Source organism: Canis lupus, chromosome 12, assembly GCF_048164855.1.
Source record: "Canis lupus baileyi chromosome 12, mCanLup2.hap1, whole genome shotgun sequence".
NCBI lineage: Eukaryota > Metazoa > Chordata > Mammalia > Carnivora > Canidae > Canis > Canis lupus.
Window position 1 is genome coordinate 40161840 of NC_132849.1, and position 17540 is coordinate 40179379.

The 17540-nt window shown below is 45.1% G+C and overlaps 1 protein-coding gene across 1 annotated transcript in view; it reads left to right on the top strand.

The window, feature by feature from the left end:
- The window catches only part of CAPN14 (calpain 14), a 38161-nt gene that overhangs the window by 4579 nt on the left and 16042 nt on the right, over positions 1–17540 (top strand). Inside the window, exons 3-10 of the mRNA XM_072770625.1 lie at positions 9208–9483; positions 10739–10808; positions 11616–11734; positions 11871–12007; positions 12493–12667; positions 13249–13314; positions 15493–15578; positions 16784–16858. Of these exons, the coding sequence (XP_072626726.1) occupies positions 9208–9483; positions 10739–10808; positions 11616–11734; positions 11871–12007; positions 12493–12667; positions 13249–13314; positions 15493–15578; positions 16784–16858 (1004 nt within the window). The remainder of the gene's footprint in view (positions 1–9207; positions 9484–10738; positions 10809–11615; positions 11735–11870; positions 12008–12492; positions 12668–13248; positions 13315–15492; positions 15579–16783; positions 16859–17540) is intronic.

Genomic DNA, 17540 nt, shown 5'->3' on the forward strand with positions numbered 1-17540 from the left:
GCCTCAGTCTCATTATTAAGATAAGGGGATCTTTGGGCATAGGGGATCTCTGGAGTTCCTCCAGTTTTGGTTGTTATCAGTGGTTATTTTGTGGAGTAATTGATGTCGCTAGGTGCTGTCATTTCCCAGGGCTCAGACCATTCCAGGGATTTTCTGAGCCTCCTTGATTTTGGAAGGGATCTGGAGGTGGCTGGTTCTTGTCTGGGACCTTTTGTGGGATTCTGATGTTCTGGGAGGCAGGCTGTTCTCTGGGTGCTAATAGACAGTGAGGCTAGTTTGACTTCTGTGAAAGCAGATGTGAGGAAGACACCAGTGATGATGCTTACATTCTGTGAGAGGGAAATAATTCCTGAAGGAGACCAGAATATGTCACCCCAAAATATGCCTCTTTGATATAAAACTTATTTTGAACTGAAGGCACTTGAGAAGTGGTAAACATAGAAAAGTTCTCCCTTTTCTGCCTAAAGGCGGGAAGTAAATTTTCCTTTTATTGGAGACATACTCTTATAGGCCCAGAAAAAGGTACTAGAGGAATCTTCATATAAACCTACTGAAAATAACCCTTATCTTCCTTGTTCTTATCTTAATTAAGGAAATTCTTGTCTTAGTTAAGGAAAATAAGGACTACTTAGTTCTAGCTGGGCTACCTCTAGCCCAAACTTCTTTGTCTTGTCAATTATTCACAGATTAATTTTTTCTTTGTCTAAAAGATAGGAAAGTTTCCAGCTCTGGCCACTTTAAGTCTTCATTTTATAAAGGCTCCCATGTTTGTGTAAAAATTCAATAAAATTTGTGTGCTTTTCTCTTGTTAATCTGTTTTTGTCAGATTTATTTTTAGACCCAGCCAGGACCCTAAAAACTTCAAAGAGAACTTTTTCCTCCCCTACATCTCTCACGTAGTAGTTATCAGTATGGCACTAGGACTCATTTAAAGAAGAAATCACCATGGTTGGAGCCATTTGCTGGCCTCTGGACATGAGAAGTCACTAACTGGGGCTATGGATGATTCTGGAGGAAGGCTGGCAGTTCTCAGCTCAGTTCATAATCCTTTTTTATGGTTTGGGTGGGAGGTCATCTGGATATAGGCTAAACATTATTGCTCCAGAAATGCCAGGTATAGTCTATAGGAACTCAGGGCTGGAATAGTGATCTTAACCATGAGCTGGTGAAGTAGACCTAGGTTTTTCAACCTGGGGACTCTCCCTGACCAGGCAGGATGAGAAGGTGTCTTTGACTTTTAGAATGAAGATTCTTAGGCTGGTGGGTGCTGACCATTATACAGAATGAGCACCTTGCAGTGAAAAGAAGGCCTTCTGTAGAGTGGGAGCCTGGCCACTGGCCCATAACTTCCCTGTGGGCAGAAATTCTAACTCATCTTGTACTCCTATCATCAAGGGTGATGCTTGGCTCATGGGGAAGCACTCAATAAAGCTTGAATCTACCACTTTTCAATCTCCCTATAAATCTCCTGACCATCAAACCAATCAATAGAAAAGAGTAGAATAGACTCATATATTAGTGGTATAATTGGCTTTGTGATAAATGTGTTCACTCCAAGGGTAACCAGTAAACTGATTCCTAACACATAGATTGGTTTTCCTTTTTTTGAAAGTTATGTAAACGCTGTCATAGGGTCTCTGTGTCTAGATTTTTTTCACTCAGTACTGGTGTTTGTGAATTCTATCCATATTGTAGCAAGTAGTTCTTATTTGTTCAGTCTCAGTGCCATATAGTATTCTGTTGTGTGAATGTAGCCCAATACTATTTATCCATGTCCATGAGCATGTGGATAGTTTCCCAGTCCAGACCTAATTTGAATAATGCTGTTATGAGCACTGTTATTATAGGTCTTTTGATGCATAAATTTAACCATTTTTGTTGGATAATGCCCAGGGATTGTTGTCATGGGGTGTATATATGTTTAGCTTTAGTATTCATGGCCAAACCATTTTCTAAAAGATGTTTTTGATTAACTTACTTTCCCCAGAGTTTTGTCTTAGTTCCTAACGTCACAGCTTGGCATTCTAGAGTGCAAATCCTAACCTAAGCTGCAAAGCCATCATTCCTCAAGTCCAGGACTGAGCCTTTGCAGGAGGCAGGGGATACTCTTACCCAGCATCCTTCTACCCAGTTTACATACTTGGACAATGGGCAAGCAAGTGCTAGGTCAAAACAGATTGAGGACTGTTCTTTCTGAGCAGCTCCTTTTACAATGGTCTCTGCCTGTCACGCAAGATCAGAAACCCTTAGAATACCTTTTCTAAGGTGAAAACATTGGTACATCATTGGGGTGACTCAGCTGTGAGGAGAAGAATCAAATGTGCTGGAGGGGCAGAGAGGACTCTGGGGAGGAAGAGAAACCTGAGCTGAACTTTGAAAGGTGGATGCATTTGAAGCAGAAAGAGCAAGAAACACCTTATATTTGTGTGCACATAAAAAGAGAAGTTGGGATAGAGAAGAGGTGTGTGCTGTAGGCTGTTACACAGAAAGGTGCCCAAACACCAAGAGCCTGACCATTTGGTTTGAGGCCATGGGCTGTGTGGATCTGAAGGGAGTGATGTGGAATGGCCACTTAGAAGATAAATGCAGGACCAGTCAGAAGAAAAGCTACCTCTCTCTGACCAGGTAATGTATCACTAAATCTGTGATTCTTTTAAGATATAAATACTCCTGAAAAAAAAAAAAAGAGGAACTAATTTAGATCTGTTTTAAAACTCTTTCCTATTCAAATGTGTTTGAAATGTTCAGAAGAGAGAAAAATTGAAAGGGTTAATCCATTGAAAGTGTGGAAGGTGATGGAGAAATAAGAACAGGCTAGGGTTTGGCCATTTCCTGGGTGGGAGCTATAAAACCAGAAGCAGGCCTGAGGGAATAGAGTGACCCCACTGGGATTCTGGATGAGGGGCTCACTCCCGTAAGGCTGAGCAGGCTGAGTGCTCATTGGACATCCTCAGAAGTCTCACCTGTACACAGGAGTGCTGACTGGGGCGACCACCAAGTTCCTTCTAGCCTTTGATTCATATACAGTGACATCTTCCACACAGGCTAAGTGGATATTCCTAAGCCCAAGGAAAGCTATCTTTATGTGGGGTGTCTGCACTTCTACAAAGCCACAGATTTATGCCTGTTCAGTGTTCCAGGAAGTCAGATGAAAGATGGGGCTGTTGGGAGTGGGTAGAGAGCTCCACAAAATTTTCACATCTCCAAATAAGCAGTAAGCCAGCCCATAGGAACCCCTAGCATCACCAGCGAAGACAGGGCACTTCCTGCCTCTCCCCTTGTCTACTCCCAAGGTATATGTTCTCTTTGGAGACTTTTTTCTTTTTGAAGGCGAAGGCTGATCTTGATTTTGCTTTGTTTCCCAGGGTGCTTTGCCCTGGAATCTGCATAATTCCCCTGGAAAATAATCCCAAAGCCAACATGGGTTAGAAGGAAAGGCTGTTAATGAGGCTCCTGAAAGCAACCTCAACCTAAAACAGTTCTTGGGGATGTGACCAGAACAAGAGAAGAGCAGCCAAATGATTGACAGCTCACAAAAAAATTCATATCCTGTATTTCATTTCAGCTTCACATCAGGAGGGACAGAGAGGGCAGGCTTTATTATTCATTACATTTTGCAAATAAAGAACCATTTATTCATTCATTTAGTCAACCTGTCAGCAAGCATTTATCAAGCATCTGTTTATTCATGATATATATTGCCTAGCTCTGGGAAGCCAGAAAAAAATATATACCATTCTTATCTTCTATAGCTCATAGTTGGGCCACATTCATTGTTTCCTCAAAGTCAAATGTCTTCCCTAATAAATAAAGGAATGCTTAGGGTCTTCTGCGGCAAACTATATCTAAATTAGACATACCTAAATAGTAAAAAATTTCATGATCTTTTCAAACCATTAATTTTGCTGTTGGGGAGGAAAAATTTTCCTCTACCCTTCCAGCTTCTTTTGGCTGGTCTAAGAATTAAATTGACATGAAACGGATGAACAGGAGAAAATCAAACTTAATTATGTAAGCAAGAGGGCTCCAAAAATATGAGGTCCACAGGTAGTCAGCAATTGAAGCATATTTATATGCCATCCAGAACTAATGAAAAGGATGCAAAGATCTAGGGCTTGAAAGGAAAGGAAGACAATCTGTCCAAAGATGAAAAAGAGTAAGAGTAGAAAAATGTTTGCTGGGCTTAAGCAACAATGGTAGATAGAGAGGAATTTTAACCAACAGACTTTTCTAGGTCCCATCCTCTCTACCGCATATAGTTCATATTGTCCTGTAGTTATTTATAGTAATGGTCCCTTTTCTGAAATAAGTCCTCTATCTAAATTCTCTTCGGCAGTTAGGAGAGAGCCAAAAAAGACAAATTTCTTGAATCTTCTGTTTCTTAAAAATAAATAGCCTAATGTAATCCACATGCCAAAGAGACACACCTTGGGGTGGCAAAGTTTGCTCCCCTACATAGCAGAACAATTTCCTTTTTTACAGACAGGTCGTGATCTGTACATAGAGATGTGGGTTTTCCTATTCATAATCAGTACCCACAAAACCACCTGAGAACTTCCCAGGAATGTCTGATGTCATCACATCTAAAAATGAGTTAGAGATGAGACTTTAGCAAAAAGAAATGGTAGGCTACATCTTTAAGTCTTTTTGAGACATAAATGTAACTAAGTGTTGAGTCTATAAAAAATTAGTGAATCAATTAGAGATAAAACTCTGTTGCATTAACATAAGTTCTTAATGATGGACCTAGTTAATCACATTTTATTCTATGAATTCCTGTTTGGAGCCTACCACCATGTCTAGCATTGTGCAATATCAGTTTATGTGAGTTAGACTGTGATTTAAACAACTGTGTCTGTAAAGGGCCAGCCAGTAAATATTTCAGGATTTTTGACTGTATGATGTCTGTTGCAACTACCTGACTCTGCTGTTGTAATGTATATTGTGGAGATAGCCATAGACAGTACATAAACAGGTAGTGTAGATATATTTCAATGAACTTTATTTACAAAAACCATCAGTGGCCAGATTTGGCCCATGGGCCATGGTTTGCCAATTCCTGCTTTAGACTAAAGTTTTTTCAAACTACTTTATATCATCTATTTTGAGTCCTAAGAGTATACACAGTATACGTGTATGTATGTGTTGGCTCCATTTTACAGGTAAGGAAGCCAGCTCAGAGAGGGTAAGGGGTCTGCCCATGGTCACACAAGTAAGAGGGGGCAAACCCAGATGCCTCCCGGGTTTTCTAATTTCGAATCTATTGCTCCATGACCACAGCCTATGACACAAAAGAAATACAATCCCTGCCCAAGATAAATCAGGTAGAGCCGACAGTTAGTCTTGTTCCTTTGTTCCAGCTGTCAAAAGCCTGGAATTGATCATGTTTCCCATCCAATGCTTTTTATCATGCAGACCGACCATTGTGCAAGAAGCCTAGGTTTCTTTTCCAATTTTACCTCTGACAGCTTGGTGGGAGTGGCAGGATGCCAGAGTTCTCTGCAAATTAATCATCCCCTAGGAGGATTCTACAGGTCTGTAGCACCTGTGAATGAGAATGTGGTTCTTATTTGTTTTGTTTCCTTTCCAGATCCCCAAAACTACCTTTATGTGTGTGTGTTTAGTATAGGTACAGTGTCTGACACATAGTAAGTGCTTAGGACACATGTGAAATAACCGAATATCAGGGCAGGGACTCAAGGCATGGAACACTCAGGTGTCTTACTTGGTAATGTCCCTCAGTGTTCATCAGCAATTTAGAACCAAAAGGCTTCATCTGGATTATGAGCACCAGGGACACCCCTCACCATCATAGAGCTCCACCTTGCATCTAATGTCTATAGAGAAGGCAAGCAGAGCCAATGTAGGAAAGGGAAATGGAGGTTCTATTTGCTGAGTAAATAGATGCTCAGGCATGGGCAGTGTGCCTTTAGGCTGCACACTCGAATACCGTGTGCCTCAGTCAGCTTTTCCCTCTTCATTTGCATGGTCTGATATTATGGGTCTGCTCCAACACCATGTACTTATAATAGTTAAAATTAATTTCCAACTACAACCAAGATGCCCCTGGCCCTTTGCAGAATGCTGTGGCAATCTGAGAATGAGCCAACTTCAGCCACAGGTTGTAACTTACAGAAGACACATAAGAACTGCCAACTCCCCACATTTGGGTCTAGATTCCCCTTAAGGGGCCTTAAGAATATTGTTTAAAGACAAGATATTTATGTGTTTGGCCTCATTCTGAAATTTGGAGGGTGAAAGCATCTTGTGATGGGCATTTTGTCCTCTGAACCCCAGCAAGGCACCAAAACTTGTCATGAGATGCAATGTTTTCAGGCATGGAGAGCAATCTGAGTGTGACCCAGCCCTTGGGAGGGAGGGCATGGGAGGGGCTGGTCTGGTTCTGAAGCCAAAGGACCTACTGTTACTTATCACAGCACAAGCTGTGAAGGATTGCTGTTCAGGTTTGAAGGGACAAAAAAGTAGGACTTAGCCTCTTTGTGGCCTTGTGTTTGTGATAGTCCATATCAGGAAGAGACTCAGGGGAAAACACAAAGCCCCAGTAACAGCATTTGGATTCCTGTAACCCAGATTAGGAGAGTGCCAGGTCTTCCCCCAGGAAGTATGCATGCATTTGTGACAAATAAGAACAGCCAGAAATCGGACTGCCCTAACCTCCAAGAGAGGTAAGGGTGTGAGGCAAACAGCATTCCATCAGTGTTAATCCTGTGGGGGATAAAAACAGGTATTAGGCAGAGGAGGTTTCTGTGTGTGAATCAGTCAGAGCAAAGCCCACAACGGGATCCAAGAACAAGACCATTTCATGAACTGATCACTAGCAGTACATGATGGGCTAAGAATAAAACTAAGGGTAAGTGTTTAGAAATGTTTATAGTAATTGATCAAATAATTTTATTTCTGTTGAATCAGAAAAAATTTTTTTATTTATTTTATTTATTTTTTTAAAAGATTTTATTTATTTATTCATGACAGTCACAGAGAGAGAGAGAGAGAGAGAGGCAGAGACATAGGCAGAGGGAGAAGCAGGCTCCAAGCAGAGAGCCCGATGTGGGATTTGATCCCAGGTCTCCAGGATCGCGCCCTGGGCCAAAGGCAAGGGCTAAACCGCTGCGCCACCCAGGGATCCCAGAAAAAAAAATTTTTTTAAAGGAGGGCTTATATTTTATATATCTTTTTAAAATTTCATTTTTGTATTGATTTATTTTCATTAAACTCTATGACAAGCTGAAAATAAAAAATATAGGTGTTTCACTAGTGATAATTTGAGGAGCACCAGTTAGGAGGCAGTAAGGTGTCCTATGTGGTAGACAGTGACAGTCTGGATGAGGAGAACTCTGTGAAGACCAGACACACAAGGGAGATTTCTTGGTGGAGGAGATAAAGTTGGACTTTGGAGGATAGACAAGATCTTGACAAGTGAAGAGGCCCCTCAGATCGCTCCTACAGATGGAGGGAGTACTCATACTTGGCATAGACTTGTCTGTAGGCTGCTTTTAGTGCATATACTTTCTGTCCCAAGTACTGTACTGGTGCAAATGGAGGCAGTTGGCATTGAGTGCCAAGCACTGTTATGAGAGTGAGAGCCCTGGGTTCAGGAGAGGGCTCTGATGAAATTTCCCTGTGTAGCACTGGGAAAATCACTTGATCCCCATGAAGCTAGAAAAGCCATGAGGGCTGGTACTGTCTCTGATGAATGGTGCTTAGCTCAAGCCTGGCCAATAACCAATTCCCAATAAAATTTTTGGTGAGTCAATGGATGAATGGGTTTTGGTTTTAACACTTGAAAAATGAGAGAGGATAGATAAGATTGGTGGTTTTCAAACCATAAAATGAGAAATCTTGCAAAGATGCACTGTGGTCCAACCTGCAAATTTAAGCCTGTACACTTGGTTTTCTGTAGGATTTCACTTGAAGAAGGAACTCCACCGCTAAAATAATTTTGGGGAAACACTGGATATGATGACTCATTACTGCACAAAAACAGATGTAGGAGATATAAAAATATGCTAAAATTTTGGGTTTGGTGGAGTCCACTTGGCCGGCAGAACTCTTAATGTGAAGCTTGTTGACAAGCTTCAAAGAAGGATCCATTGATCTCTCACAAGTGTATGTAAAATTTTACAGGCTATTGAGTATCACTTGAGAATGCTATGATTGCATGCAATAGAAACACATAACACTGGCTAACATGGAGAGCACTGCAGAGTCTGGTCATTACCAAAGCTTAAGTAAGCAGATGGTTTATCCTTCTCATGTAATAAGTCTAGAGGCAGGCCACCAAGGCTGGACCATTTGTTCAAGGAAGTCATAAAGATCCAGACTCCTTCTAGCATGTGGCTTTTTCCTAGTGGTCCCTCTCGAGGTGTTACTTCTACTTTCCAGGAATGGGAATGGGAGGAAGTCAAAAGGAAATTTGGGAAAGTCACAGCTTTTCTAAGAGCCCCACCTGGGAGACTGCCACCTTTATCTCACTGGCCTGCTGTATATTGGTGGCCAACCTGTCCTGCAAGTAGCTCTGGGAAATCAAGTGTTTAAAACTAGAATCCTATTAATAAGGCAAAGGAAGGAATGGGTAGGTCCAGGCAACTGTCAGTATTCACCATAATATGTATGTGATTTTTTTTTTTTTACATTACCAAAAATGTCTTTAAGGTAGGAGTTAATTTGAAGAATATGTAGAAGGAGGAAAGCAAGAGACATGGTTTTGCAAGGAAGACAGAGGAGGACATTAGAGCAGGAGGAAGGACATGTATGAGCTTGGGGGTGACAGCAGGTGGGCCCTGCCAGGCAGGATAGAAGGGGCAGCTGAGGCTCCTTCCTTGTCTGACACAGGGACCCTCAAGCCCTATGACCCGAGCTTCAACTTCCTGTTGCTCTCCTCCCTGCCCCACCCCCAAGCAGCAATGTCCCTGTGACATTGGTATAGTCAGGGCCCCAGGTCCCAGCCCTGAGCCTGGAGAGATCCCTCCTTTTCCTCAGGTCTGGGCTGGGGGAGCCCAGAGCCCCCACCAGAACAAGTGCTCAAAGACCTTCAATCCCTAGGATGAGAATCAGACCAGGTGCTGCAGTCTGCCTCACCGCTCTATCCTCTTCCTCCTCCTCCTCCTCCTCCTCCTCCTCCTCTCCAGGGGAATGGCATGCTATCAACAGGCAGTGAGTAAACTGAACGTGGGCTCTCCATTCCAGGCAACAGAGACCATCCAGGAAGACCCCTGGGGTCTGTATCTACACTTGGCCATGTCTCTGTGGCTACCTTTCCGAGCCAGATGGAAGCTGGGGCGGAAGAACTCATTGGGGGACTCCTCACAGCTCCCCAGGCAGGACTACGATGCCCTGAGGGAAGTGTGCCTGATGGAAGGCCGCCTCTTTGAAGATGACAGCTTCCCAGCCAGCCTGCACTCTGTGGGCAGTGGGCCTTTATTGAGGAAGCTGCCGCCAGGCCTGCAGTGGAAGAGGCCTCCGGTAAGGGAAGAGGGTGCTTCCCTACAACACACTCGCACACACACACACACACACGCACACACAGGTCAACCCAGACTTTCCTTGAGATGGTGTTCCAAATGCCATGTCTTACTGACGTTGGTCCCCACATGAGGGGCATGGGCGAGTGCCCACATTCCCATTTTCAAGATGGATAAAACCAGGGGTGGCGCTGAGAGGGCCTGAGATGTGGCTCTTCCTCAGCCTCTACCCAGAAATGGGGGGGGGGGGCAGCAGCAGCTGAAGTACTGTTGGGCCTCATTCAAGATGGCAGGGCATCCTGAGCTGCCATCGATGTTACCGGCCAGAGAGGCACATTCTCACATATCTTCACTCCCAATCCCAAATCAGGCCCACGGAACACATAAATTAAGAAGTTATTAATCACCTTACAACAACACTATTCACTTTCTAAAGTGCTTTGACAGTTTCTTTAAAAGACAACTTAATGTGTTCAAAGGCAATCCAGCCCCCGCCCAACTTGATTTACACAATAGATTTCCCAAACATGGCTAGGGAATGAAGTGGAGTCCTCAGCCTGGGCTGCAGATTCCCTGCCCTTCTGGGCCCTGTTCAACCTTCTCACCAAAGTGTATGGCCCCAGACTAAGTCCCTTATGTGTGCAAAATTCCTGAGTGGGCCTCCTAAACTAGAGAGCCTCCAAGATCCTTCTTTTCCCAGAAAATTTGGGAACCGCTGACACAGAGTCTATCACACACCTGACCTTGGGTGAGCTGTGCCAATGCAGAACCTGAGGGTCTTAATGCAGGGGGAAGAGCAGGGACTATCTGCTTTACCTCCTATGGCTGCCTCACCCACATCTCAGCATGGAAACAGAAATGCAAAGATGACATTATGTTGGGGGGGGGGAATGGGAGGGACTATTCTAGGACTAGAATAAGGAGAGTGGGAAGATCTCTAGGAAAAATGTAAACATCCCCTAAGAGGCATACTTCCATTTTAACAGAAACTCTAAGGAGAGGCATTTTGGACACAAGTGTTATACCTCAGTATCCACACAGAGTCCTCCAGGACTCCGGCTGACATGGGCTGCCAGAAGCAATGGGAAATGAGACGGGCTGAATCTGTACGCCAGACTCTCTGGGATAGCCCCAATTTCACATATATTCTAAATCTAAGTCCCCATAAGTGCGGTCTTGGGGTATGGGAAGCCATGGTCACTGTAGCTCAAGGAGCTTCTTCTTGGTTAGAAGGACAGTTCTATCTATCCCCACAGGAGCTGCACAGCAATCCCCAGTTCTATTCTCCTAATGCCAAAAGGCTGGACCTGTGCCAGGGAGTGGTAGGTAAGTCTGTACAGCCCTTGGAGACACAGGCCTGGCAGCTTCAAACCAGGCCCAGCCAAGGCAGAGTGGGGTTGGAAAGGGGGGAATTGAGAGATCCCAGTGGGAGAGATGGCCACCCCGAGCTCCACCTTGAAGTGCTGTGTCTTTTGCCAGGAAAATCATAACAGCTGGTCTTCTGGGGATGCATGGGAATGCCAAAGCTTGCCCTGGGATAATTCTCATTACCAGTTTACAGGTCCAAGTTGTCTTGGGAGGATGTGCTCATTCTGCTCTAGTCCCCACAATGAGTCCTTTTTGGCACAGAATTCACTAGATGCCCAGGTAGAGTTCAAGCAAGTCTATCCTCATCCCCAACTTTCTTTTCAGGGGAATAGAAAAACCCTTGGCCACAAGGGAAGGCACAAATGTAGTGATACCTGTTTCACAGACGTGGAAATAGATCCCAGAAGTGTTGAGGCTTTCCCAGAAGAACATAAACCAGTTACGGAGGCAGGACTTTAGAAGATTTTGGTTGTGTTTGTTCCTGAGGATGTGGCATTCAGGAAGCTAAAAGGTGGTCCAGGAATGTGGCTCAATTCTTGGTGGCAAGTTGAGATTCCAGCCAATGCTCCTGCCCACCTTCTGCTTACTCACTGTCTTTTCCCCCCAGTATATCTTTCCCTTCTACTAAACTAGGCTACAAGCCCAGAGAGGGAAGCAATTGGGACGAGGCACAATAAGTCTTCAATAGATCCCGGCAGACACTTGTAGAATGTGCCTGGATGTGCAGTAAGTACATCCACGCAGACACTATGCTCTCTGGCTTAGGTGACTGCTGGTTCTTGGCTGCTTTGCAAGCTCTGACTTTGCACCAGGACATCCTGAGCCGGGTCGTACCCCTGAATCAGAATTTCACTGAGAAGTATGCTGGCATTTTCCGGTTCTGGGTGAGTAACCTCCTGGTGCCCATGACTGGAGGAAGCCAAAGGAAAGAGGGTTCTTAGAAGAGTGATGTTTTTACCTCCTGGGCTGACCATCTTCCATGGCAATCTTCACTCACCAGTGGGTACCTTCCCCTTCCAGTTCTGGCACTTTGGGAAGTGGGTTCCTGTGGTGATAGATGACCGACTTCCTGTGAATGCAGCTGGCCAGCTGGTCTTTGTCTCTTCTATCTACAAGAACTTGTTCTGGGGAGCTCTTCTGGAAAAGGCCTATGCTAAGTAAGACAAATCTTTTTGTCTTTTCCATTCCATTCCATTCTGTTCCCTCCCCTCCTCTCCCCTCCCCTCCCCTCCCCTCCCTTCCCTTCCCTTCCCACCCTTTCTCCTCCCTCTGTCTTTCTGTCTCCCTCTCATCAAGGTTGGGAGAGTGCAAGAGGAGATAGGTAAATTTTATGATGTGAGACACTGAGGCATGATTCAGTGAATATGGAAGTGGTGTATCCAGAGTCTCTTGTGTAGGGTTTATCCCATCTGAACAAGTGTTTGGGAATTTTGCCTTCCCCTAATGGATTGAGGTTTTTAACAAGAATAGGAACTCAGGGTATACATTTTCCCCTTTGCCCCTGGGATGGAAGGAAGGGGTAGCAGGCACATGCCCAGAGAAGAGCAAAGGAGGCGGTTCACTAGACTCATGTGGACCATTCCAGGCTACAGTATAAATTCCCCTTCCCTTCTGCTACCATGTTTACTCCTTCCCTGGGCAGACTCTCTGGCTCCTATGAAGACTTGCACCGTGGACAGGTGTCTGAAGCACTTGTGGACTTCACTGGAGGAGTGACCATGACCATCATTCCAGCAGAAGCCTCTGGCAACCTCTGGGACATCCTAACCCGAGCTACCTGCAGCAGAACCCTCATTGGCTGCCAGACCCACTCAGGGGTGCGGCTGGACACACTAGCAGCATGTCCTCTCTTGCTTCTATCCCCTTTGCCCACCAGTCCCAAGACCCCCATCCAGCTCTTGCTTTTAGAGTCCTCATGTTCAAACCAGAGCAGCCAAGTTGAGCCCTCGGGGCAGGCGAAGCTGCAGTAGAATGCAGATGGTATGGGGACACAGGTGCTAACAGTGACTAAGCGTCAATGTGGTGCAAAGTGCTTTACTAGCACAACTGGTCTTTAGTGCCTGATTTAGTAACGACCAAGCACGGGGAGCTAGATAGAGTAGGGAGCCCTGGAGTGAGTGCTTCCTCTGTGAGCGACCACCATGGCACCCTGTGTGATGGTTTAGCTGCTCTGAGTCCATCCTCTGTACAATGGGACAGGAATCACTGCAGAATGGCCCCCTGACGTAGAGGCTCCAGCGAGACTATGGGTGCTGAAGAGCCTTGGCCACTGTGAGGACACAGCGTGGGTCTGTCCCAGCCTTCTGCATAAGCCCTTGCTCCAGCCACACAGGTCCCCGTGACCCCCAAAGAAGCCGTAGGCAACAGCAGGCTGAGAGGAGCTCTCTTGTCTCCACAGAAGGAGAGGGTGCTGGAGAACGGGCTGGTGGGCGGTCATGCCTATACCCTCACAGGAATCAGAAAGGTGGGTGGAACCAGCCTCTCTGTTTCCCTTTGGGCTCCCCCCTCTCTCCCTGGGCTTCTCACCTAGGCTTCAGTGAGCATTATTATCTGTTCCCAGTCTAGGGGGCACATTCTTGGAGGGTTTTACGATCTTTGGTTTTATCACCAAAGCAGGTGGTGGGTTCCCTGAACGTGTGCACCTGTGTTCTGGAGATATGGGGGGGGGTCCAGCCAGGGGCACCTGCAGGGCACCCTCCCAGCCCCCCTTGCCTGAGGGCGGCCCTGCCAATCAGCCATCCAGCCCTGCTGGGCCTCACAGCCCTTTCCTAGAGACCCCCTTTGCTCTGGGCTGCCACTGATGACCTGCATATCTGGGGCTTCCTGCCCCAATTCCTGCTTCTTTCTCTTCTCACACACTCCTTTTCATCAGCCTCCCAGGTTCCTTCCATGGCTATTCACCTTCCGAGCTGTGCTAAGCATGGAGGGAAAGATGTCAGACAGGGACCCTGCCTACACAGAGGTCACAGTTAGGAATGGAGACAAACCATACGTAAAAATGGTATGGAAGCAAAGTAGAAAGTGGAGGGAAGAAAGAGTAGATGAAAGGCTTTAGGGGCTCAGAGGTAGGAGAGAAGACATTTGACTGGTTGGGTTGGGGAAAGTCAGGAAAGACTTTGTAGAGGAGGTGGCATTGAGCTGGCTCTGGAAAGGTCAGGAGATTTATCTAAGGGAGAGGGGTGCTTCTGGGGAAGGGAGCTGCAGGAAAAGCATTCGGGTGAGAAATCTGTAGGTTCCATCTTAAAGAGCCTTCGATGTCCCCGCATCCTCCAAATCCCTTTTATTCTTTCAAATTTCTTGAACCTAGCTCCCGCCTATCATCTTCTTCCTCCTGGATCTGCACTGGTCATGTCTGTGTGTGTGCCAAGAACTTTTCATCCATCCTCTTATTTCGTAACAAACCTTCAATTTTATTAATCTTTAGAGTGATATGTTTAGGTCTGTATTTTGTTTTATATTTATTTAACATAGCAAAATTTAGCATTTACGATGTCCTAAGCAGTGTTCCAACTGCTTCACGACTGTTAACCCAATCTGTGTGAGGGGATATATTAGCGTCCTAGAGCTGCCATTACAAATTACTACAAATTGGGGGACTTGAGACCATGTAAATGTATTCTTTCACAGTTCTGGGGGCCAGAAGTCTGAAATCAAGACTTTGCAGGCTCTAAAGGGGATCCTTCCTGGCCTCTTCTAGCTTACGGTGGCTCCCTGCATTTCTTAGCTTGGGAAACGGAGCTCCAATTTCTTCCTTCATCTCTGCATGGCCTCTTCCTCTGTGTCTTCCCCTTTTCCTTTCCCTTCTCTTGTCACTGGATTTAAGACCCACTGTAATCCAGGGTTATTTCTTTTCTTCTCTTTAAAGATTTTATTTATTTATTTGAGAGAGAGAGAGAGAGAGAGCATAAGTAGGGGGAGCGGCAGAGGGAGAGGGAGAAGCAGGCTCCTCGCGGAGCAGCAAGCTGGACTCCAGGCTCAATTCCAGGACCCTGAGATCATGACCTGAGCTGAAGGCAGATGCTTAACCAACTGAGCCACCCAGGTGCCCCTCCAGGATGATTGCATCTCAAGTTCCTTAATTTTATTTTCTCTGCAAAGACCCTTTTAATAAATAGGATTACACTGGGGTGCCTGGATGGTGCTGTCAGTTAAATGTCTGATGCTTGGTTTTAACTCAGGTCATGATCCAGGTCCTGGGATCATGCCCCGAGAAGAGCTCTGCACTCAGCAGGGAATCTGCTTGTATTTCTCTCTTACTCTCCCTCTGCCCCTCCCTACTGTGTGTTCTCTCTCTCTCTCTCTCTCACTGGAATAAATCTTTAAAAATAGATAAATAGATAAAATCTCACTGACAGATTTTGGGTAGATCTATCTTTGGGGGGCCACCATCCAATGCATTATAGCAGACGTGGCTATAAGCCTTGCATTACAGATGAGGAAAAAGACCCAGACAGGTAAAGAACTTGCTCTAGATCTCAGCAGCTCATAAAAGACAGAGCCACTTTCTCTTCTCCCCATGCTCAGGGCCTTTGGTCTTCCACTTCAAGGTCTCATCTGGCAGGGAAGGATCTCACCCAGATATCTGCAACATTTGCATTTGGCACTCAGCCCAGACACCTAAATTGCTTCTCGTTTTGTGCAGGTGACCTGCAAACATGGACCAGAATATCTAGTCAAGCTGCGGAACCCCTGGGGCAAAGTGGAATGGAAAGGAGACTGGAGTGACAGGTGAACACGGGAGACGGGCTGGCAGGGGTAAGGATGGGGCAGGGCAAGCCTGCAAAGGAGGCTGCCATCTGCACACAAATTCAAAAGTGTTCTTTGGTCTCCAGCTGAATTGGGAGAGCATTCGGATTGTGAAGGTCAATCACTCACATTTATGAGACGCTTAATGACATATAGATGGTTTTCTCATTCATTATAATAATTGAGCTAATGTTTATTGAGAGCTTGCCAGCACTGTGCTAAGCACTTTGAATTTTTTTCCTGCCCTTATTTATTTAAAACTAAAAATTACCTTGACTTCAAATGTGCTGCGATGTCCCTGGTATGCAGTCTGGCATATTTCCTTCAAGCACTTTGAATATTTATTATCTCTAATCCTCTGAACAGTGCTCTTATAAGGTGGGGAGTTTCATCCCCATTTTACTGATGTAAAAACTGATTCTTAGTAAATGAATTACGTAAGGTCTTTGGAGTCTAATCCAATGTTCTTTCCCAGGCACAGTTTTGTGTGCTTTTGGTCTCATTGAGTCAGAGGTAGACAGATCTGGATTGGCCCCATCCTTCTGGCTCCGTGTTGTGACCCCTGGGCATTCTGTCCAGATCAGAATGTGATTCCCGTGTCACCCTCCAGGGACTTAGTTTCGGGCTGGAGTCTGAGCGACATTAGGGCTCACCTCATTTGTTTCCCCCACTCTTAGGGTCATAACCCTGTGCTATCTGCTGTCAAACGTCTGAAAACAGTGGTTTTAAAAAAATATTTTGTTCCATTTTTAGTTATTTATGGTGGAAAAGTGATGTAGGAAAACCTTACTCCTTCGTGGTCAAACATAGAAGTTCAAAATGATGAGCTCTGAAAATACGTAGTACCGATGTAGGTTCAAATGTGCTCAGACATTTCATAACCTTGTGACTTTGGGAAAGTGACTTAATCTCTTTTAACTTCTATTTCCTAATCTCTAAAATGGCAATAGAAATTCCTACCTAGTAAACTTGTTGTTAGCCTTACATGAGATAAAGTATGTGAGGGGCCTGGCCCAGAGCTTGGGTTAATGTGATGTTATTTTTAGAAGACATGATGTGAGATTATTAGTCTGCCAAGCAGCATGAAGATGAGATAAATAATACACTATCGAGCATTTACTGGAGTATATCTCCCATGTCTTCCATGATCCTTCATTCCCTACAGAAGCACCCTTTTCTGTTTTCAGCTCAAGTACATGGGAGCTACTGAGCCCCAAAGAGAAGATTCTACTGCTGAGAAAAAGTGATGATGGAGAATTCTGGTATTTGACTTGGGGACTCGGGACAAATGCCCTGGCTTACATTTGGACACCTAGCCTACAAATATTTACTGGCCACACATATGTCAGGCACCTCTTGTGCAGAGATCAAGAAGACCTGTTAGGGATTCACAGCCCCTGCAAACAGTCACAGTCTCTATGATGAGAATAGTGACAGCTGGCATGATGCTCAGTGGACATTCAAAGCAAAAGCGAGGGTGGCCACCTCCTTCTCTATGAATTCTGTTCTGTCTCTTGTATCACCCAGTACACTCAATCCCAAGGTATTGTCTTTCCTGTCCTACAAAGGAGATGAGGAAAGAATGTACATAAACTATAAGCTACCTTAGGTCATCATGGCATGACTCCCACCCCCCCAAAGTCACTTATCCCCTTTTATGAAAAGCCTGAAGACGCACTGAGCTGATGCTGTTTCTGGGTCTTATGCAAGCCTCATCTGCTCCCCTTTTCCTTCACTTTTTGCTCTTACTATTAACTTCCACCCTTGTTCCCATGGGCCTCCCTTCCCCCATTTTGTACTCTTTCTAGACTACTGTGACCCCTTTCTCCTTGGAAGTGGTCACTGAACTCAAGAACTCTGAAAATACTATTAACTTCTACTTTACAGATAAGCAAACTGAGCATCAGCCAGTTCAGATAGCATGCCTTGGGTCACAAAGTTAGT